At 46.5% G+C, this 18,773-nt stretch overlaps 1 protein-coding gene and 1 pseudogene across 1 annotated transcript in view; both read right to left on the reverse strand.

The window, feature by feature from the left end:
* LOC111142675 lies at positions 1 to 6,973 on the reverse strand (annotated as a pseudogene).
* Positions 6,974 to 8,443: 1,470 nt separating this feature from the next.
* LOC111142598 (inositol monophosphatase 2) overlaps positions 8,444 to 18,773 on the reverse strand; it is a 41,896-nt gene continuing 31,566 nt past the window's right edge. Inside the window, exons 6-8 of the mRNA XM_022495898.1 lie at positions 11,187 to 11,295; positions 10,337 to 10,488; positions 8,444 to 8,996 (exon numbers count right to left, since the gene is read on the reverse strand). Coding sequence (XP_022351606.1) covers positions 8,881 to 8,996; positions 10,337 to 10,488; positions 11,187 to 11,295 — 377 coding nt within the window. The 3' untranslated portion in view covers positions 8,444 to 8,880. The remainder of the gene's footprint in view (positions 8,997 to 10,336; positions 10,489 to 11,186; positions 11,296 to 18,773) is intronic.

An 18,773-nucleotide genomic window follows, 5' to 3' on the forward strand; every position in this document is an offset into this window, starting at 1 on the left:
TCAAATCTTATTCATCAGCCGTCTCTTGAAGTGTTTCTTTTCAGAAACATAGATACCATCCCCATGCTTTCTGGTACCCTTGTCTTTCTCTGTTGGGACTTGCTGAACCAAAGCAGTTGACTTTGATACAAGTTCAAGGTTGTTTCAAGAATTAACTCATCTTTCTGGGCCTGAGAGACTGAGCAGGCAAGCCTGGGCCTCAGGCACACCCTGCAGCTGTATTTTTTTTGGCCCAAGAAACGGCCGATTTCAACAAGAGAACCATTCTTATGAATAATGATGCTGATGGGAAAGCGAGCAGACCAGACCGTACGTTTTGCTGGAAGCCTGGTGTGACACTCTCGCTCATCTGTATGTGAGCACAGATGTGTGAACGGTAGCCAGGTCCTTTCTGGTTCCCCACCATTGGTAACCTGGAGCCTCTCCTTTTCCTTCTCAAGGGGGTGGAGTTCTGCACCGCTGTGATCCAGGTCTCTCTTGGCAGCTTCCTCTGGGCCCTTCGTGAAAACAGCGCGTCCCTGCGGAGTCATGCCAACATTTTCTGGAAGGTTGACAGTCTGATTGCGGAGATGGTCTTCATTCTTGGAATGGGTGTAGAAGAGCCAGAGATAGATGAACCATCGCAGACAGGAACATCTGATCTCCAAGGGCGTAAAGGAAGGGAAGCCTGACGGGTGCTGGGGCAGAGGGAGAGGTCGAAGCCGTGGAGCAGGAAGGCTTTGGCTCCTGCAAATCTGTCTGTTCTTGGGGTGCATCTGTTGGATGCAGTCATGAGCATACAGGTTCATATACTCTGCCTGAGCCTGGGAGCAGCCCAGTTGAACCCAGAGAGGCTCCACGGGGTGGCTCAGAGTCACCCAGCTGGTGAGTGGCGCCCATGGGCACAGCTCGGCACTTCCCACCATCTACAGGGAACACAAAGGGTTGGTTCAGAAGGCCTGCTGCTTCTGGTAATCATCCAGGCTTTTAGGCCACTGATTTTGTTCTTTGCTTATGCTTTTAAAAGCCTGTTCTAAGGGCGCCTGAGTGGCTCAGTAGGTTAAGTCTCTGACTCTTGATTTTGGCTCAGGTCATGATCTCTAGCTCGTGGGGTCCAGCCCACCACTGGACTCAGGGCTGCTGAGCATGGAGCCCACTTGGGATTCTCTCTCTCCCTCTGGCCCTCCCCTGAGCTCTCTCTCTCTCTCTCTCTCAATAAGAAAAGAAAAAAAAAAAAGTCTGTTCTATTTATAGCTTGCCTCCATGGAAAAAAGCATGATGATTAAAGCGTGTTGCATACTTTAATGTGGTTACTGCTGAGGAAAGCAAGGGAGGTATTTTCTGAGATTGCCTAAAGTCCTGAGTGCAGAATAATTATGGAACTGATTGTGAATGGCTTAACAAGTCAGGCAAAGCCTGTGTAAACCTTGGTGTAATCTACCTAAATATTTCTAACTTTCTCCAATACCTGAACAATTCCATTTGGCTGTGAAAGCTGCCATGATTCCCCCCCCCCCGCCGAATATTTAATTGTCAAAGAAATATCACCTGGCATTTCACAGCTCTGGATACCTTCACATATTGTCCTGTGACATCCTCTCAGTAGCCCTGGGAGAGGGGTTGGACAGGTTCCACATTCCACAGGCCACCAAAGACCGAAGAGGGCAAGGCACTTCAAGGTTACACAGCTACTGTAGTGTGACCTTGGGACCAGAGTCTGTTTTCTGACTCCTGGTTTGGATAGTGACATTTAGTGAAGTGCTAAGACAAGTGTTTTTCCTTTTATTTCGGGCTAGATGATCAAAGAGTAGGTGAACGGTATTTTGCAAGGAAGTCAATGATACGGTGAGCAGTCTGGTTGACTATGAAGATCACAAAAGTGGGCCGCTTGCTTGAGCTCATTTGGATTCTGGGAGGCTGGTCCGGGCTTCATGTTTCCTGGTTGTCTGTGCTCTGTGCCCCAGCCTGGCCTGTGGCTTCAGGGTCTCGGGCACCTCCCTGGGGGGGTCTCTCTGCTTCCCTGGAAGAGGCGTGACAATGCTCAAACCAAAGGCTTTGCAAAGCCAGCTCCAGACTCTGAGCAAGTGCCAACCGCAGACGTAAACCATGGGTCAGGACACCCAAGTACGTTGCTTGTAGGGTGCTCGCTCAAAGGCTTTTCCTGCGGGGAGTTATTTCTCTGAAGAAATCTTCCCTTAGACATTTAAGAACTAAAAGGCTTCACTTAATTAATAATTGCTACACCCCAAAATGCATGTTGAAGAAAGTAAGGAATTTCTCGTATGTCTACATTTATACTCAGAACTGAGAATATCCTGAGCAAATAAAATCTCGCAGATCTAAGTGTAGGAAGATCACCAACAGTTTGGTGAATCGTGAGCATATCTTTTAAACGTTCGTTCAGGGGCACATGGGTGGCTCAGTGGGTTAAGCCTCTGCCTTTGGCTCAGGTCATGATCTCAGGGTCCTGGGATAAAGCCCCGCATCGGGTTCTCTGCTCAGCAGGTACCCTGCTTCCCCCTCTCTCTCTGCCTGCCTCTCTGCCTACTTGTGATCTCTCTCTATCAAATAAATAAATAAAATCTTTTAAAAAAAGTTCATTCAAACAAGTCATACCGTTTATTAGAAAGTTCCATTCAGTGAAGTCGTAAAATGGTAAATTGGGGTGTTTCCAGAGAGGAAAGAGAACCCAGCCTCCTCTAAGATTATTATCACTGTGCTTCTGGGCGAGACCAGGGCACCTGGGCCCACGAGCACAAGGCACTCAGCAGTTCTGGGTTTTTCTGGAGGGTGGTCAGACATGGGGTAGGCTTTATATCCTCAAAGACACAACTATTACAAAGTGTAATTAAGATACAGTGTTCAGGGCACCTGGGTGGCTCAGTGGGTTGAGCTTCTGCCTTCGGCTCAGGTCATGATCTCAGGGTCCTGGGATCGAGTACCGCATCGGGCTCTCTGCCTGGCAGGGAGCCTGCTTCCCTCTCACTCTCTCTGCCTGTCTCTCTGCCTACTTGTGATCTCTCTCTGTCAAATAAATAAAAATTTAAAAAATCTAAAAAAAAAAAATAGAGTGTTCACAAGAAGGTAAACCTGTGGAAATAGACAAAGAACCCAGAACTACTTAAAAACACAATGTATTTGCTGTCCCAGCTGGATAATACACACCTCTTCTCCATTCCTGCTGGGAACTTTGGTGAGGTGTGGTATTTATTAGGTCACAGGCTGAGGGGGCAGAATCTGGAAAGAGCCTTGGAGAACTGTAATGCACAAATGTGAGGTATCAAGTGGGGCCTCGGTTTCCATCAGTGGTTTGCCCAAGGTCACATGGCTAGTTGGTATAGAGCCAGGAGTTGAACATAGAACCAGTTCTGATCCTTGTTCAATGTGCTACTCACACTTTTGTACGTTTCACCTTCAATCATAAGCATCTAAAATTTATGCTCAGGAGTGCCTGGGTGGCTCGGTCAGTTAAGCATCTGCCTTCAGCTCAGGTCATGATCCCAGGGTTCTGGAATGGAGCCCTGCAGGGGAGTCTGTTTCTCCTGCTTCTCCCTCTACCACTCCCCTGCTTGCATTCCTGCTCTCAGTCAAATAAATAAAATCTTAAAAACAAAAAATAAAAATTTATGCTCAATTACCCACATCAATGTTTTCAAAGTCACAAATGTATGCCTAAAGGACACTAATTTATGTTCAGAATGACCTTATCATAATATTAAATTACCATAATATTCTGGTATTGCTTTTTAGTTTCTCTTTTTTTCCTTCCAATACGTGTGGGCTTGGAGAAAGTTTCCTTTCCAGTTCATTCTACTAGTTGCTTTATATTATAAGAAGGTTCCCTTGAAGCAGTATAAAAACGGCTAAAGGTCGTCTGTGTGTACGTGTAAATAACCTACAGACTAGGAGACAGATACATACAGAAAGATTTTTTGAAACGATTGCTGTCAGGGAACCAGACAGCCTTTCCCAACACCACATATACTGAGCCCAGGTGATAAGAACAGTGGTCTGAGAACGAACATCTGTTCTCCAAAGCACAGGGGTTTCCAGGAAGCCTGGAGAACCAAGAGGCAGGTGATTGGTGCCTGCTTTTATTAATCCCTACCTTCACGTGTATTTACTATAGACACGGTCACTGCACGGCTGATCACCCCATTCAGATCATAAAAGGAAACTTTTTTTTTTTTTTTTAAGATTTTATTTATTTATTTGACAGACAGAGATCACAAGCAGGCAGAGAGGCAGGCAGAGAGAGAGGAGGAAGCAGGCTCTCCGCTGAGCAGAGAGCCCGATGCAGGGCTCCATCCCAGGACCCTGAGATCATGACCTGAGCCGAAGCCAGCGGCTTAACCCACTGAACCACCCAGGTGACCCGGAAACTCTTTTTTGATAGCAAATTTACCACTTAATAACCCAAGGGGAAGTGGTGGTAAGGCATCTGGGTAACTGACTCCCAAAGGGACTAATCCGCTGGGGTAGTTGGAGAGGGTGCGGCGGGGCACTACTCTTTGTACTCAGCGAGGGGCCTACAGCTTGCCTCTGAGAGGAGAGGCGGGTGGTGGTGGGATTTAGCCGTGCAAAGTGTCCAGAGAGGAGACCCTGGGTCAGCCTGTGGCTTGTGGAGGGGTCCCCACGGGTGTGGTCTGGTGAAAGCAACCTGGGTTATTGTACAGGCCGACCTCTGAATTTTAGGGGCCAGAGACAACAAAAGCCATGGAGGCTTCCCAAATATTTGCTGGCATTGATGGTGAATCAGGAACATAAGGGAAAAAGTTAAGGGCAGGTTGCAATTTTCACTCAACCCTCCTGTCCCGGCCTGATGATGGTACCGATCTGGTAAATGTGTAGATGTGCAGTCACGGTTCTTGACCCTTCACACGACTTATAGGACCAGTCATTAGAAAACCCAGATTTGATACTCTTCGTCAATAGGTCCGATGCTAAAGATGTAGAAGGGAAGTTACACACAGGAATGCTGCAGTAACTCAGTATGAACTACCAGAAAGGGGAATCTTCCCTGTTTTAAGTCTGTAACGAGCAGAGTGACATGCCCTTACTCGTTAGCTACCCAAAGATACCACCAGCACATATGCCTTAGGGGTGGTCTCTCGCTTTGCTCCATGATGGAAACCGAGAAAGTTCCTCACTTCTGGAAAACTGGACTCGGGAGTAGATGAACTTCGCTGCCATTCTATTGTCTGACTGAACTGGATGATTAAAAACGAAGTTCATATTGGAAAACAGAACCCAAGTAATCAGGGAAATGCTCTAGTGGATTTCCATGCTAAATCAGCCAATATACAACTTGAGTGAACTCCTAAGATTGATTCTAGCCAAATTATTTATGATAATCTATATAAAAGACAAAATCAGTCATCCAAGCTGGAGCGAAAAATGTTGAAACCAAGTATACAAATTTAATATTAGATGAGGATACACTGAGGGCCCGGATGGCCTCCTCGTTCTTCCTGAGTCCTTAAAAATACCATTACTAGATGTGCTACATTCTGCAACTCATCATGGCACAGAAAAAAATGACCTAAATTATGAAAAAGCTTTAGTGGGTGACTGTACCAAGGCTGCAAAATTGGTTTGTGACCAATGTCTGATTGATCAAACCCCTAACCCAGGAAGACCATTAAGATGGCCCACTAGATGGAACCTTCCTACTGCCTATAGGGCCATTTGAACACTTACAAATGGAATTCATTCTATTGCTCCCACAATGGGTTATCAATATGTCCTTGTCATTATTTGTATTTTCTCAGGATGGACTGACATCTCGCACAAGGGCTGATGTCACAACCATGGCCAAGAAACTCTTAGAAAAGATTATTTTCTTCATGGGGCATCCCCAGAGAGACCTCCAGTGATGGGGAGCTCATTTTGCTGGGCAAATAATTAAACAAATAGGGTGCTGCTGACGCAATGGCATTACTACTGTCCTTACCATCTTCAGTCATCCAGTAAAGTCAAATGGACAGATGGTAACTTAAAACTAAAGCTAGCTGAATTACCAGAATCGACTGGACCACCCTGGGCAAAAGTTCCACCTTCAGTTTTGATGGCAATGAGATCAACACTTATGGGAAAGCACAAATTAACATTTCATGAAATAGTAATAGGAAGACCTATGCCTTTGATGATAGGACCACGTGTGTCTCCATACTCATAAACTGGTATGACTTAGTACTGTAAAGTTTTAATGGATTATGCCACGGTGCCTTTCTACCAGGTGAAGGAAGCTTTTCATGACCCTCCTGCAGATGGTTGAAACTCCCACAGCTTTAGACCCTGGAGAGTGGGTCTTTTGACCTAAGAAAGAACCTGCCCTTGAACCTCATTAGAAAGAATCCTACTATGTTCTCCTCACTATCCAGATGGTAGCCAAACTTCAGAAACTTGAACCCTGGGTCCACAGCTTGTAGTTCAAAGGGCGCCTCCAGACTCTCAGAACTATACACCAGCCAGAGTGTGAGGTTGAAACTGAGCACAGAGGTCCTCCCGCAGAAGCATACAGCTCTCCCAGGATCATAGATCCAAATATTCATCTCCAATATGAAACCTTTATCCCTTTTGCCCATTTGCTATCGCCCTTTCTGTTACTGCATGGGAAGATAATACTGTAATTAGGACTTCACAAACAATAGCTACCGTAGGAAACGACACTAATTGCTGGATTCATCAGGCTAAGCCGAAATCAGGACCTGAAGGGAATCCTGAAGGCCTCGGCGTGCCTAAATTGTTCTGCAGGTGCGTTTTTATAAAGTTAATGCCCTAAGACTACATAGGCTTGTTTCTTGCCTCAATGTAACCCGAGCCTGGACTCGGAAAACAGGATTCACTGAACACATAGACCAAAGATGCTGCAGGGCAGCCAGTGTCCCTCAGACCATCTGTAGGCTTGCTGGCGGGCCCACACGTTTGGGTGGCCTTTCAACGTGGACAGTACGCTAGGTGAGTCCTGGATGAAGGCTGCCAACACCTCCATGACTGGCAATGGGTCTATGATGCTAACACCCGAGGGCACCCCATATGTACCTCCTGGCTACACCTTCACAGGCAGGGGTTTGGGCAGTGACCTCTACGCTTGGGCAACTTGTCCTGACAGCTGGAGGGTGAAAGGACAATGTGCCCTTGCTGTAGTTACTGTTCCACTGTCCCTTCACAATACCTTGGAAATGCGACAGCGTTCCATTCCCCTGAATTTACCAGAAAGAAGTTGACCCCTCTGCATGCACGTCATTTGGAAGGTCCCTTCTTCCCTGGCTTGGGGTTGTTAAAAACGAACATACGTTTAGACACTGACTCTTAACCCTGACAACCCCTGCTGAGTCTAAAGGCCACGGCTGCACAACACAAGTCCCCAGGCTCTGTCGCAGCAGTGGTCTGAGATAAAGAACTGCTTCCGGTTACTTGTTGGCTGACCGAGGGGGTCTGTGCCAGGGCAAATACCTCCGGCTGTTCCTAGATCAAGACCTCTGGTTTTGTAGAAATGCCAACACAAGAAATTAACAAACAAGCTCCTTGGACGCAGGTTGATCCCTCATCTGCTCTGTCCTCTGATTTATTTGATACTGGCTGGTTTGGGTCATGGCGGGGGTGGGGGATGGGGCAGGGCAGGGCAGGAGGACACTGCAGTGTCACGGTATTTTCCACCTAATAGGATCACGATCCAACTGGTGGGCCATGTTCTCTCAATGCTCTCGCAGGCAGGCTTGTAGCCACCAGCACGTGACGGTCACACGGCACTCGAAGAAACAGAAACGAGCTGAATGATGGGAAAAACAGTGACAGCCACTCTTCCACGGATCCAACACCACAGCCCAGGAGTTTCACAATGGGACAAGAGCAGTTTAACTCTGATGGTGACTGAGAGTGGCACAGCTACAAAAGTCTTGGGCAATCTCTCACGTACGGGAGGATGACCAAAGGGGGAGATTGTTAAATTAATTAAAAAGGAGGCCATCAGTTTGAGGTGGCTTCTAACGTCACAGCACCCACATAAGCAAACCACAATGGAAGCCCACATGTAAATTCTCACGGTCACAAGAGTGAACCTACGGTCAAGCCGTCCAAATAGCCAGAGAGGTTTCAGACGACAGCCAGGGGCTAAGTTCCTCACTTTGCCTTCGCCTTTTCTCTATAAAAGTTCTTCCCCAGCTCCCGTGGCCGGAGGCCTTCCAGCCACTTTTGCTTTGGTGCTACTTGACTGGAGCCGATTTTCGTTCAAGTAAATACCGAAAACTTTCATATGCCTCACTTTTATCTATTAACACATGCGTGGTAATTCCTGAAGCAGTTTTCGCAGTGCTTATCAAAGGCGGCAGACAGCAAACCCTGCCAACTTGGGGCTTTCGTATACCGACTTTCCCAGAGAGCCTGGATCTCCAGCTGTGTGGGCTGTGGGTCGTCTGGGGAAACAGGCGACACGCTTACGGAGGGACACAGAGAAGCAGAGTGCCATTGTTTCAATTTATTGCATTCTGAAGTACTGTGGGGGAGGGCCTGAGAACAAGTCCGCTTTATCAGCAGTTCTAAAGCCTTATTACCTGAGATTTACATTCTGGAGGAAAAGAATTGAGACTGAATTTTTAATACATACACCATATCCGAGACTGGGGTTTTGGCTCTGATAGAAGTACTTGCACTAGCCTGAAAAAGGCTATGTGAGATTAGAGAGAGACACCAGCTACACACCGAATCCGGGTAAAAGGTGTGGATTTAACCAGAAAGCCACATACGTTAGCCAAACACCTCCCTCTGGGGCTTGTCAGGGACACTTGATGTGTGCAGGCCACTCAAGGCAGCGTCTTCCCTGGGGCTCGCCGCCAGCCCCAGCATTCCCGGGAAGGCCCAGGCTGGGGGTCGCATTTCTCTGCCCCTCTCTGCTCCCCTTCACTTCTCATCATCCCGCCCGTAGTTAATGGTCTGTAAGGCCTGAGCTATGAGTGTCGCCATCTCCCGGGTGCCCGCAGCAACCACTCTGCAAGACATGAGGTCGAGAGGTCCACCTGAGGACAGAGAGAGAAGAGAGGGCACCTGAGTTACTGGAGGAGGCAGACGGTCGTGAATGAGGACTCGGCACACGAACATTCCCAGGAAAACAAAGGTCCCAGGCCAGGCAGAGGCAGGACCAGACGAGACTGGACCGGAGCCCGGCTCTAGGCACCTCAGCACCCCTCTGCTGCCCCAGCAAGAGACCAGTGGAGGCTGTGCTGGGCGAATGTAGGCTCAGGTCCAGCAATAGGGACTAAGGGTCATAGGATCAGTTAGACCCGGTAGGGGAAGGTAGTTCTCAAATGTCTGCTACCTGGGTGGCACCGGGGACCCCATGTGATGGAAGTCCCCATTCGGCAGGTCTAAAGTCTGAGCAGAGACCTGAAGCAGGCTGGCTAACAGGTCGTGCTGAGAAAGCTAGAGAATGGATCTAAAAAGATCCACTCAGTCTCAGACCCCCTGTTCCTAAATGTTAGAAGAGGGTCGGCCTGAAGTTCAGCAAGTTATGTGGTGAGTTAATAAGTTATGTGGGGGGGCACCTGGGTGGCTCAGTGGGTTAAGCCTCTGCCTTCGGCTCAGGTCACGATCCCAGAGTTCTGGGATCGAGCCCCACATCAGGCTCTCTGCTCAGCAGGGAGCCTGCTTCCCCCTCTCTCTCTCTGCCTGCCTCTCTGCCTACTTGTGATCTCTGTCTGTCAAATAAATAATAAATAAAATCTTTAAAAAAAAATAAGTTATGTGGGGAGAGATGCTATGGGACTTGCCCCCAGGGGGTTAGTCCCTGAGACACGAGGACCTTGACGTTGAAGAACAGGTCATTTTTTGGGGTCCATTCCCCTAAAACCTCACAGGGTGCTCACACTGTATACCCCGCTGACCCCGTGCTGAGTTACAGGGTGTGGGGGGTGCTAGCCTCCTCTTTGTGGAATGGGGAGCATGGTGCTTCTTCTGCCCATCTCATCGAATCTGGTGGGGTCAGGAACAGTTGGCTAGGAAACTGTCAAATGTACCTGAGTGTACAGTGGGGGTGCTGCTACTATGTGGCCGTATTGTGATCCTGGGGTCTCCTTCCCTGCCTCAAGGCGTAGAGAAGGAAGGCAGGAAAGCCGAGAATGCACTGGCCCATGGCTTTTCCAACGTCCTCATAGGGTCTCTCACCAACACGCTCTGAGGAACTGGTGGTGGGGGTGGGCATCTGGTCTGGTAGTTACTGGGGCTAATATCAGGGATGCTGGGTCTGGTGGCATCACTTGCTTTAGCCTGGGGGACACTGGGTCTGGTGGCATTACTGGGTCTAGTCTCCGCTGTCATTTCCCTGGGGACAGACAGCAGGCCGAGGGTCAGAGGGACTCACCTGAAGTGTCCATCACAATGCCACCCGCTTCTCTAATGATGACTGTGGCTGCGGCCAGGTCCCAGCAGTGCAGGCCAAACTGGTAGTAGGCGTCTGCGGCCCCCGAGGCCAGGTAGCAGAGAGCCAAGGTGGAGCTCCCGATCACTCGGACCCTGGAGGAAAGGGAAGAGGGCAAAGGCTCCTGTGAGTGGTGCTGTGTCCAAGTCGGATTCCTCTTAGATAGCTGACGACATCCAAAGTCACCCCCCCATGGGGCATTCCTAGTCATTAAAAATGAGCCATGGGGATTCTCTAATAAGCTCTAGATTCAAGATCTGGGTGCAGACCAGTGACATCCAAGAGAGCTTTCTGCGAGGACAGAAACGCTCCGCACTCTGGAAGTTACTAGCCACTGGTGGCTGATGAGCCCTTGTCGGCTACTGAGACTGAAGAACTCAAGTCTTAATTCCACTGAAATTTCATTTAAACTTAAATCGCCTCGTGGGAGAGAGTGGGAGATCGGAGCAGAGTCACTTGGACTTGGATTTATTTTTTCTAAATGTTTGCTAGAGTAATGTCATTTATGAAGGGCTCTAAGCCCAGAAGGACTCACAGCCTGGGGGCCTTAAGATCGGTCACCTGGCTTCTGGAAAAGCCGCTTGGGAAGGAACAAAGGTCCCCTGTGTGTTCCCTAACAGCGGGCCACATGAGGTAGCATCACACGGCTCTCCCAGGTCTATGTGGGGCACGGGTGGGCCTGCTCCCCTCACGGGGGATCTTTTCCTCTCTCCCTGGGGAACTGTGAGCATGACTCTGTGTTTGGCACTTTTGTCTTTGGCCCTGGGGTGTTCCAGGAATTGAAAAGTGATACCCGTGAGCTTTGGCGTGAAGTAACCTCTCCATGTTGCTCAGGAACAATTTCAGGGTGTCAGGGTCACGTCTGGGGCCGATTTCCGTGAGAACTAAGGCCTTGGAGAGGTCTGCAGTAGAAAGAATTCCCCGCGGTCAGGAAAATCGAGTCTAGGTTCTGACTGACGAGTCAGGGTTCCCTCGGAAGCAAACCTCAGGAGTCTGCCTCTCCTTCCCACTCAGAACAAGTACCATCTGCTGAGAGGTTCAGTTATGAGGTTTCTCCGACAGCTGTGTTGAGACATGAGGACACGGTGACAAGAGGCCAACAGAACCCGCACCTGACTATGTCATCCTCATTCCTGTAAGGCTGCTTTTGGTTTCAGATTTATGAGGGAGCAGATTCTCAGTTCTCTCTCTTTGCAGGGAGAGTTAGCACTAAAGAGCCAGGGAGAGGTGGGAGGCTAATGAGAGTCACCACCATCCAGTCATGAATAAAAACAAAATGACTCCGAACTGGGACCACCTGATGTCTGGAAGACAGAAAAGAAAAAAGCCTCACCCAATACATCCGTCTTTAATAACCTTTCTCTAGGGGTGCTGCCTGAGTGGCGCAGTGGGTTAAGTTTCCTACTCTTGTTTTCGACTCAGGTCTGATCTCGGGGTTGTGAGATCAAGCCCCGTGTCGGGCTCCATACTCAGTGCGGAGTCTGCTTGGGTTTCTCTCTCCCTCTCCCTTTGACTCTCTCTCTCTCTCCTTCAAATAAATAAAACTTAAAAACAGAAAAACCTTTCTCTAACTGCTACGATCATGAAGACAGAAACATCAACCCTGCAGAGAAATCAACTTTTAAATAACGACTTTGGAAAGGGAGTTCTCAGGCGTAACCCCACTGGGCGTAAAGAAGGCCAACACCGTGGCCGTGTGGCCTCCTCAGTGCAGGGTGGCTGGGCACTCAGGCCAAGCACTCGGTTCTGAGACAGGAGCGGGAAGCTGGCCTGAGGGCACAGAGGGACGTGCCTGGGCTCCCTTCCTGGGCCTGACTCACGGGCAGGCAATCACGAGCAGTTTGTCTGTGCTTTGCCATACTCCCAAACACAACCACATTTAGTCTGTCGTGTCTGGTCAGGCCTTCTGGCTCACAGTCAGCCACACCAACGTCTCCAGATAACAGAACAAGTTCACTCCACGAACTGGAGGGAAAACATACTCCACGAGTTATGTCTCTCAATGGGTCTAATCCTATGTTGGCATCTGCAAAGTCCCTCACTGCAGGACCAGATGACGGTGAGGGGTCCCCCTCCTCTCAGACAGAACCTATATCCATTTCCCCTTTTCTTAAATTGTAGGCTCTCATTGTCTACTTTCTGAAAACCACTCGGCTCCACACTGGTTACCTGCCTGGGAGACACGGTCTGAATCACTCCCTGCCAGGCACGCCAGCACCAAGGCTGAGCTAATGACATACCTCCCATGTGTCCAGTGTGTGAGTGAGGGGCTCTGCCCACGGAGGGCCATGGGGCCGGGTGGCTCCAGGATCCCCAGGGACAGGTCACTGCCCGAGCTTAACTCCTAATTCTCTCTCTGGGCTGCAAACTGAAAAGGTTATTTTCCCCAGGGGAGGGAAAGAAGACCTCTTTTGAAGAAAACGACATCAGGGGTGCCTGAGTGGCTTAGTCATTAAGCACCTACCTTCAGCTCAGGTCATGATCCCAGGATCCTGGGATTGAGCCCCGCATCGGGCTCCCTGCTCTGTGGGAAACCTGCTTCTTCCTCTCCCACTCCCCCTGTTTCTGTTCTCTGTCTCTGTCTCTGTCTCTCTCTCTCGCGCGCGCGCGTGTGCGCGCACTCGCTCTCAAATAAATAAATAATACATCTTTAAAAAAAAAAAAAAAGGCACAAAAAACGACATCAACAGAACCAGGGGCAGTAAGCGCTTAATAAACAGTCACTGAAGCAACAAGCACTTTCCTTCAAGCACCAGCATTAAAGAAACCCTGGTCAGAGTCTGCTTGTGTGGGTTGATTTGTTAAATTAGTAGAATTTTTAAATTTATGAGAGGAACGTTGGAGTAAAGTAGAATTTGGCTGGCTAGTGTAAGAATCTAATTAATCACTAGACATAACACTATTTTGGTGGGGGGGGTTGGTGAATTCTGAATGATAAATGTTTTCATTAAAAACATTCTTGAAAGAGAACCTGGGGCACCTGGGTGGCTCAGTGGGTTAAACCTCTGCCTTCAGCTCAGGTCATGATCTCCGGGTCCTGGGATCGAGCCCCACATCCGGCTCTCTGCTCAGCAGGGAGCCTGCTTCCCCCCCCCCCCCCCCCCCCCCTGCCTCTCTGCCTACTTGTGATCTCTCTGTTAAATAAATCAATAAAATATAAAAAAGAAAGACAGAAAGAGAACCTACTGAAATTTGGGGAGTGACTGTTAAATGAGAAAGGATGAACCTTCCTGGAGGAGGCAGAGGAGGGAAACAGAAGTGGAATTTGAGAGTATGCATATTTTAGATTTTGATTATTCTTTTTTCCCAAATGATTCCCCTCCCCCAAGCTGTATCCGTAGGACCACTGTCCCCTCCCCAGTAAGGTACAGTTCTGTACTATTTTCAAGACCTTACTCTGTGATATATGTTTCAGGAGTGATTTTTTTTTTCTTAATTTGCATTTTTTTAAATAAACATATATTTTTATCCCCAGGGGTACAGGTCTGTGAATCGCCAGGTTTACACACTTCACAGCACTCACCATAGCACATACCCTCCCCAATGTCCATAACCCCACCCCTCCCTCCCAACCCCCCTCCCCCCATCAACCCTGTTTGTTTTGTGAGATTAAGAGTCACTTATGGTTTGTCTCCCTCCCAATCCCATCTTGTTTCATTTACTCTTCTCCTACCCTCTTAACCCCTCATGTTGCATCTCCTCTCCCTCATATCAGGGAGATCATATGATAGTTGTCTTTCTCCGATTGACTTATTTCGTTAAACATGATACCCTCTAGTTCAGGAGTGATTTTTCTCAGAAAGCTAAGATCAGGAGAATAATCCCTACATACAAGGCATTTCCTGGCTCCAGGATCTCAGTCACCCCGGCGGAGGAAATTAAGGAACACACTGACAATTTCCTTCCAGGAACTAGAAAGCCTAACAATTTCGATAGGGAGATAAACACCTACTTTTAATCAGGTTTGGAAGACGTGACTACTGGGATATTATCTACACTACTGTGATGATTATTTTGCAATATATACACATGCTGAATCATGATGCTGTACACCCAAAACTACATAATGCTATACAGCAATTATACCTCATTAAAAAAAACGTGACTACTGGTTCGGGCCAAGGCCTAGCCCAATCTGTCCTTATCAGAGGGCTGGGCTGGCTGCAGGGTGAGTGGAGAGCAAAGTCCCGGAGGGCCAGCCTAGACAAGCAGATCCCCCTACACACAGGGCCGGTAGGGGAAGAGCAGAGGGTTTCAGACTAAGTGACACAAGGCTATTTCACAAAGGGAAACTCAGCAAAGTGTGGAAACAGTAGCTCACATTTACCAAGCTCTTGGTCTCTCCAGACAGGCCAGTGCTAAGCACTTACTACTTATGCCTCCATTCCTCTCTCTCTTTTCTCTGTTACATCTATGATACATTGATGACTCCATTCTTCTGTTACATTTATGATACATTTATGATTCCATTTCTCTTTTTTCTTCACTATTGCACTGCCCTTGTTTCACAGATGGAGGAACCAAGCCTACAGAAGTGACACTTCTGTAGGGGGTCATGTGGCACTTAGGTGCTGAGAGGGGTCATGTGGCACTTAGGTGCCGAGACCCAGACTTAACCTCTAGCTTGTCCAGTGATTATGTGAAAGAAAGTGTTTCTTCCCATAGCTTGTAGATTTGTGAAGAAATATCTCTGTATCCAGTTCTTTCCTCTCATTCTAGTGGCAATGCATCCATTCTTTATCTCTCTGGTTAGTATCTTTTTCCCAAATGCAATCAAAAACAAGGAAAAAGGAAGCCTGAGTGCGGCCACCTACAGACCAAATGCTTTCTTTGGTTTTATTTTGCTATAGATAAAACAATATTTAACATCATCTTATGATTATTTCTAGCTACCAATAATCACTGATTTTTACATTTTGTTATCCTTTATACTGTATTTACCATAATATTTTAGCTCAATCAAATGCTAACGTATATATGTATTTCTTAAAGATTTATTTTAAACAGAGAGAGAGAGAGAGAGAGATTGCGAGCGAGCAGAGGGAGGGTCAGAGGGAGAGGGAAAGAATCCCAAGCAGACCCCTCGCTGAGAACAGAGTGATGCGGGGCAATCCCAGAACACTGAGACCATGACCTGAGCTGAAATCAAGAGTCAGATGCTCAACCCACTGAGCCACCCAAGCACTCCCCTACAATGTATATATTTTTTAATTTAAAATATTCTCTGACTTCATGGATGTGTGTGTGTGTGTGTGTGGAGGGGATGGGGAGTTATTGCTTAATGGGTACACGGTTTCATTTGGAGAGATAAAAATTTTGGAAACAGATGGTGGTAATGGTTGGAAAACACTGTAAATGTAATGAATGCCACTAAATTACACATTTTAAGTGGCAAATTTTATGTTATATATATTTTGCCACACACACATACAAAATCCAAAAATTTTGAAGTAGGGCATCTCCGTATACTTTTTCAACAAACAGATTCTAGAATGAAAAAAAAAATCATCCATTAATAGACTTCCAACAGTTTGAAAACCCTTTTTCTGGTTGAGCAAGGTTAAAACACTCCAAGTATCAAGGAGTAATGCTCTCTCAAGAGAAATTTTACAACTTAAAGGTAAGAGAAGTAGTCATCTGTAGACACTGAAACATGTACTCATGGAAAAGGAGTCAATCATGCTTTCACATCCGGGAAACATCCCCTATGGACAGATATGGACTCTGCTGAACACACAGCCCCCATCCCCCCAACACCACTTACACTAGTGTATATTTTCACACACGTGTCCTAACTCTTTCAGTCTTCTTATAGACCATGAGCAGCTACTCACACAAAAACAAAATTTAATTCTCTTTAACTTAAAAGCATAAGTTACAGGAAAAAAACATAAGTACTAGACAGATGGAAGGTTGGAGGTTTGGCAGGGGGCTGGGGAGAGAGAGAGTGTGGGGTAAAGGGGCTCAGTGGGCACAGGGTTAGAACATGAAGCCAAGTGAGTGGGCAGCATTGTGAATGCACTAATTACCACTGAACGGCTCACTTTAAAATGGTTAACTTTAGGGACGCCTGTGTGGCTCACTTGGTTAAGCATCCGACTCTTGATTTTGGCTCAGGTTGTGATCACCGGGTCATGGAGGGGGCCCTGCGTTGGGCTCTGTGCTGGGCGTGGAGCCTGCTTTTGAGATTCTCTCTTTCCCTCTGCCCTCCCCTCTTCCCACACGCTCTGTCTAAAAATAAAATAAAATAAATGGTTAATTTTATGATATTTGACTTTCAGTTCAATATATTATTTTAAAATATTTAAAAACTTGTTCTTAATAAACAAGTAATTTGAGGGGAAAAAAAAGTATTGTTTAGAATTCTGGGAAAGAACTGGAAACCTCTGTAAAGGCCACACATAGTTTTTAACTTGTCCAAATCCCCTCTGATAAAAATAGAATAACTAGGACAGCAAAAAAGCAAAACTGCAGACACCATCTACAAAAGAAACTATATCCACAAGGTATATCCAAACCCCAAAACACAGGCGGGTGGGGGAACCTCCAATAGCCACAAGACCACATGGCATCAGGAGTAACAGACGCACTGAGCATCCCCAGAACAGGAGAACCTCAAAATCACCAACAGCCACCCCCTGCAAACCAGTGTGGGCCAATGTGAGAAGCTCACACGGAGAGGGGCCACGCACACACTGGTTCATGAGTCCGTGGCACTGGGGTGCATGGTCAGGGCTGAAGGGAGGGAGCCACCAGTCCTACAGTCTCTCAAAACTGACTTACAAGGACCTCTTAGGGGAAGGATCCAGCATGGGAGTAAGTTCCAAATTCACTAAACAAGAATAAAAGGGACTAAAGAAAAGAGATGATCCAGCTAACAGTTAAGGAGGGGAACAGAGCCAAAAAAAAATAATAATAAATAAATAAATAAATATATATATGTAAGACTGAGTCCAAGTTTCTGAACATTTCACCAAAACAGAAGAGGCAACTCTAGAGCTAGAAAAAACTACCAAAAACCTGAACTCACCCCCAACCCCCACTCTCCATAAGCCCCTCCCAATTTCAGGAATACAGGTTTTAAGTAGAAATAAGTAATTAAAAAGAATGATGGGTGAGTCCCACACACACGTACATGAAAAAGGAAAAAAAAAAGAATAAGAAGAACAACACCTTTCTAGTCAATCAAGGATTGAAAGATTTGTCCACAAAACAGAAGTAGTTTCATATTAAAAAAAATAAATAAGGAATAGATCAAAAATTCAACTTAACTAGAAAGTGGAGGGGATAGAACTTAGGAAGAATTGGAAAAGAAAATATTTCAGAAAAGAAGATTAAACTGAAGGAACCAAGAATAAATAAACAGAATAGATGGTGCTTCACAAGAAATGGAGGGAAAAAAAAAAAAAAAAAGAAAGATGGAACTTGTAAAAAGGATTAAATCACAAGAGACAAATAGAAAAGATAAGCAGGGAAGACCCAACATACTTATAACAGAAGACCCAGAAGACAAAAACAAAGCACAAGAATTTGGAAATGAACGAATACTAAAAACTGTAATTCAAGAAACCTCTTCTGAAAGAAAAAAAAAAGTCTTGAAATTGAATATTGAAGTGGTATAGCATGAAATCTTTAAAAAAAGAAGAAATGGTGAGCCATGATGAGCCTAGGAAACTGAAAACAAATAACACTGAGATATACTGTATTAAAATTATACTCTATTAAAATTATTTAATAGAGATAAACTCTATTAAATGAAAAAAAAAAAAGTCCTTTGGGCATTCAAGCAAAAAACTGAGGTTCCTTATAAGGGAAAGAAAAAGAAACTGTCTTCAGACTTCTCAACAACAAGGTTATGCCAGAAGATGACACGGGCAACTTAAGACAGTCAACACACGAAAGTGTGAGCCATGGTTTTTACTAGCAGAATAGACCTCCAAGTATATAGGCTACCGAAAAACTGCTGTGGACACGTAAGAACACAGGCAAGGACTGTTATTATTACTCCCAGGAGGTCTTCCTGAGGGACCCACTGGAGAGGACGTTCTCAGAGTGGGGTCCCTGAATCTGTGAAGTTAAACTAAGGTATTATTTGCCTTTTTTCCAGTATTAACACTTGCACAGAGTAGATAAAGCAAGGCAGAGCACACCTGTTCCTGTGGTTAATGCAGACTTTTCTGCTACACTCACAGTGGGAAAATATATCAGTTTTATTCCAGAATGAAGAAGGTGTGAACATTAGGAATGGCACTAGGTCTTGAAACCTAAGCACGTGTCTTTTCAATGTTCTGTGTGAGGAGATGGGACGTACACATGGAGAGCTTAGACAAGCTACCGGTAGTCAGAACTAGGTATCTGGAAGACATTTTCTGGAAAATGA

This window comes from Enhydra lutris, unplaced genomic scaffold (assembly GCF_002288905.1).
Source record: "Enhydra lutris kenyoni isolate GAN:26980312 unplaced genomic scaffold, ASM228890v2 scaffoldscaffold8, whole genome shotgun sequence".
NCBI lineage: Eukaryota > Metazoa > Chordata > Mammalia > Carnivora > Mustelidae > Enhydra > Enhydra lutris.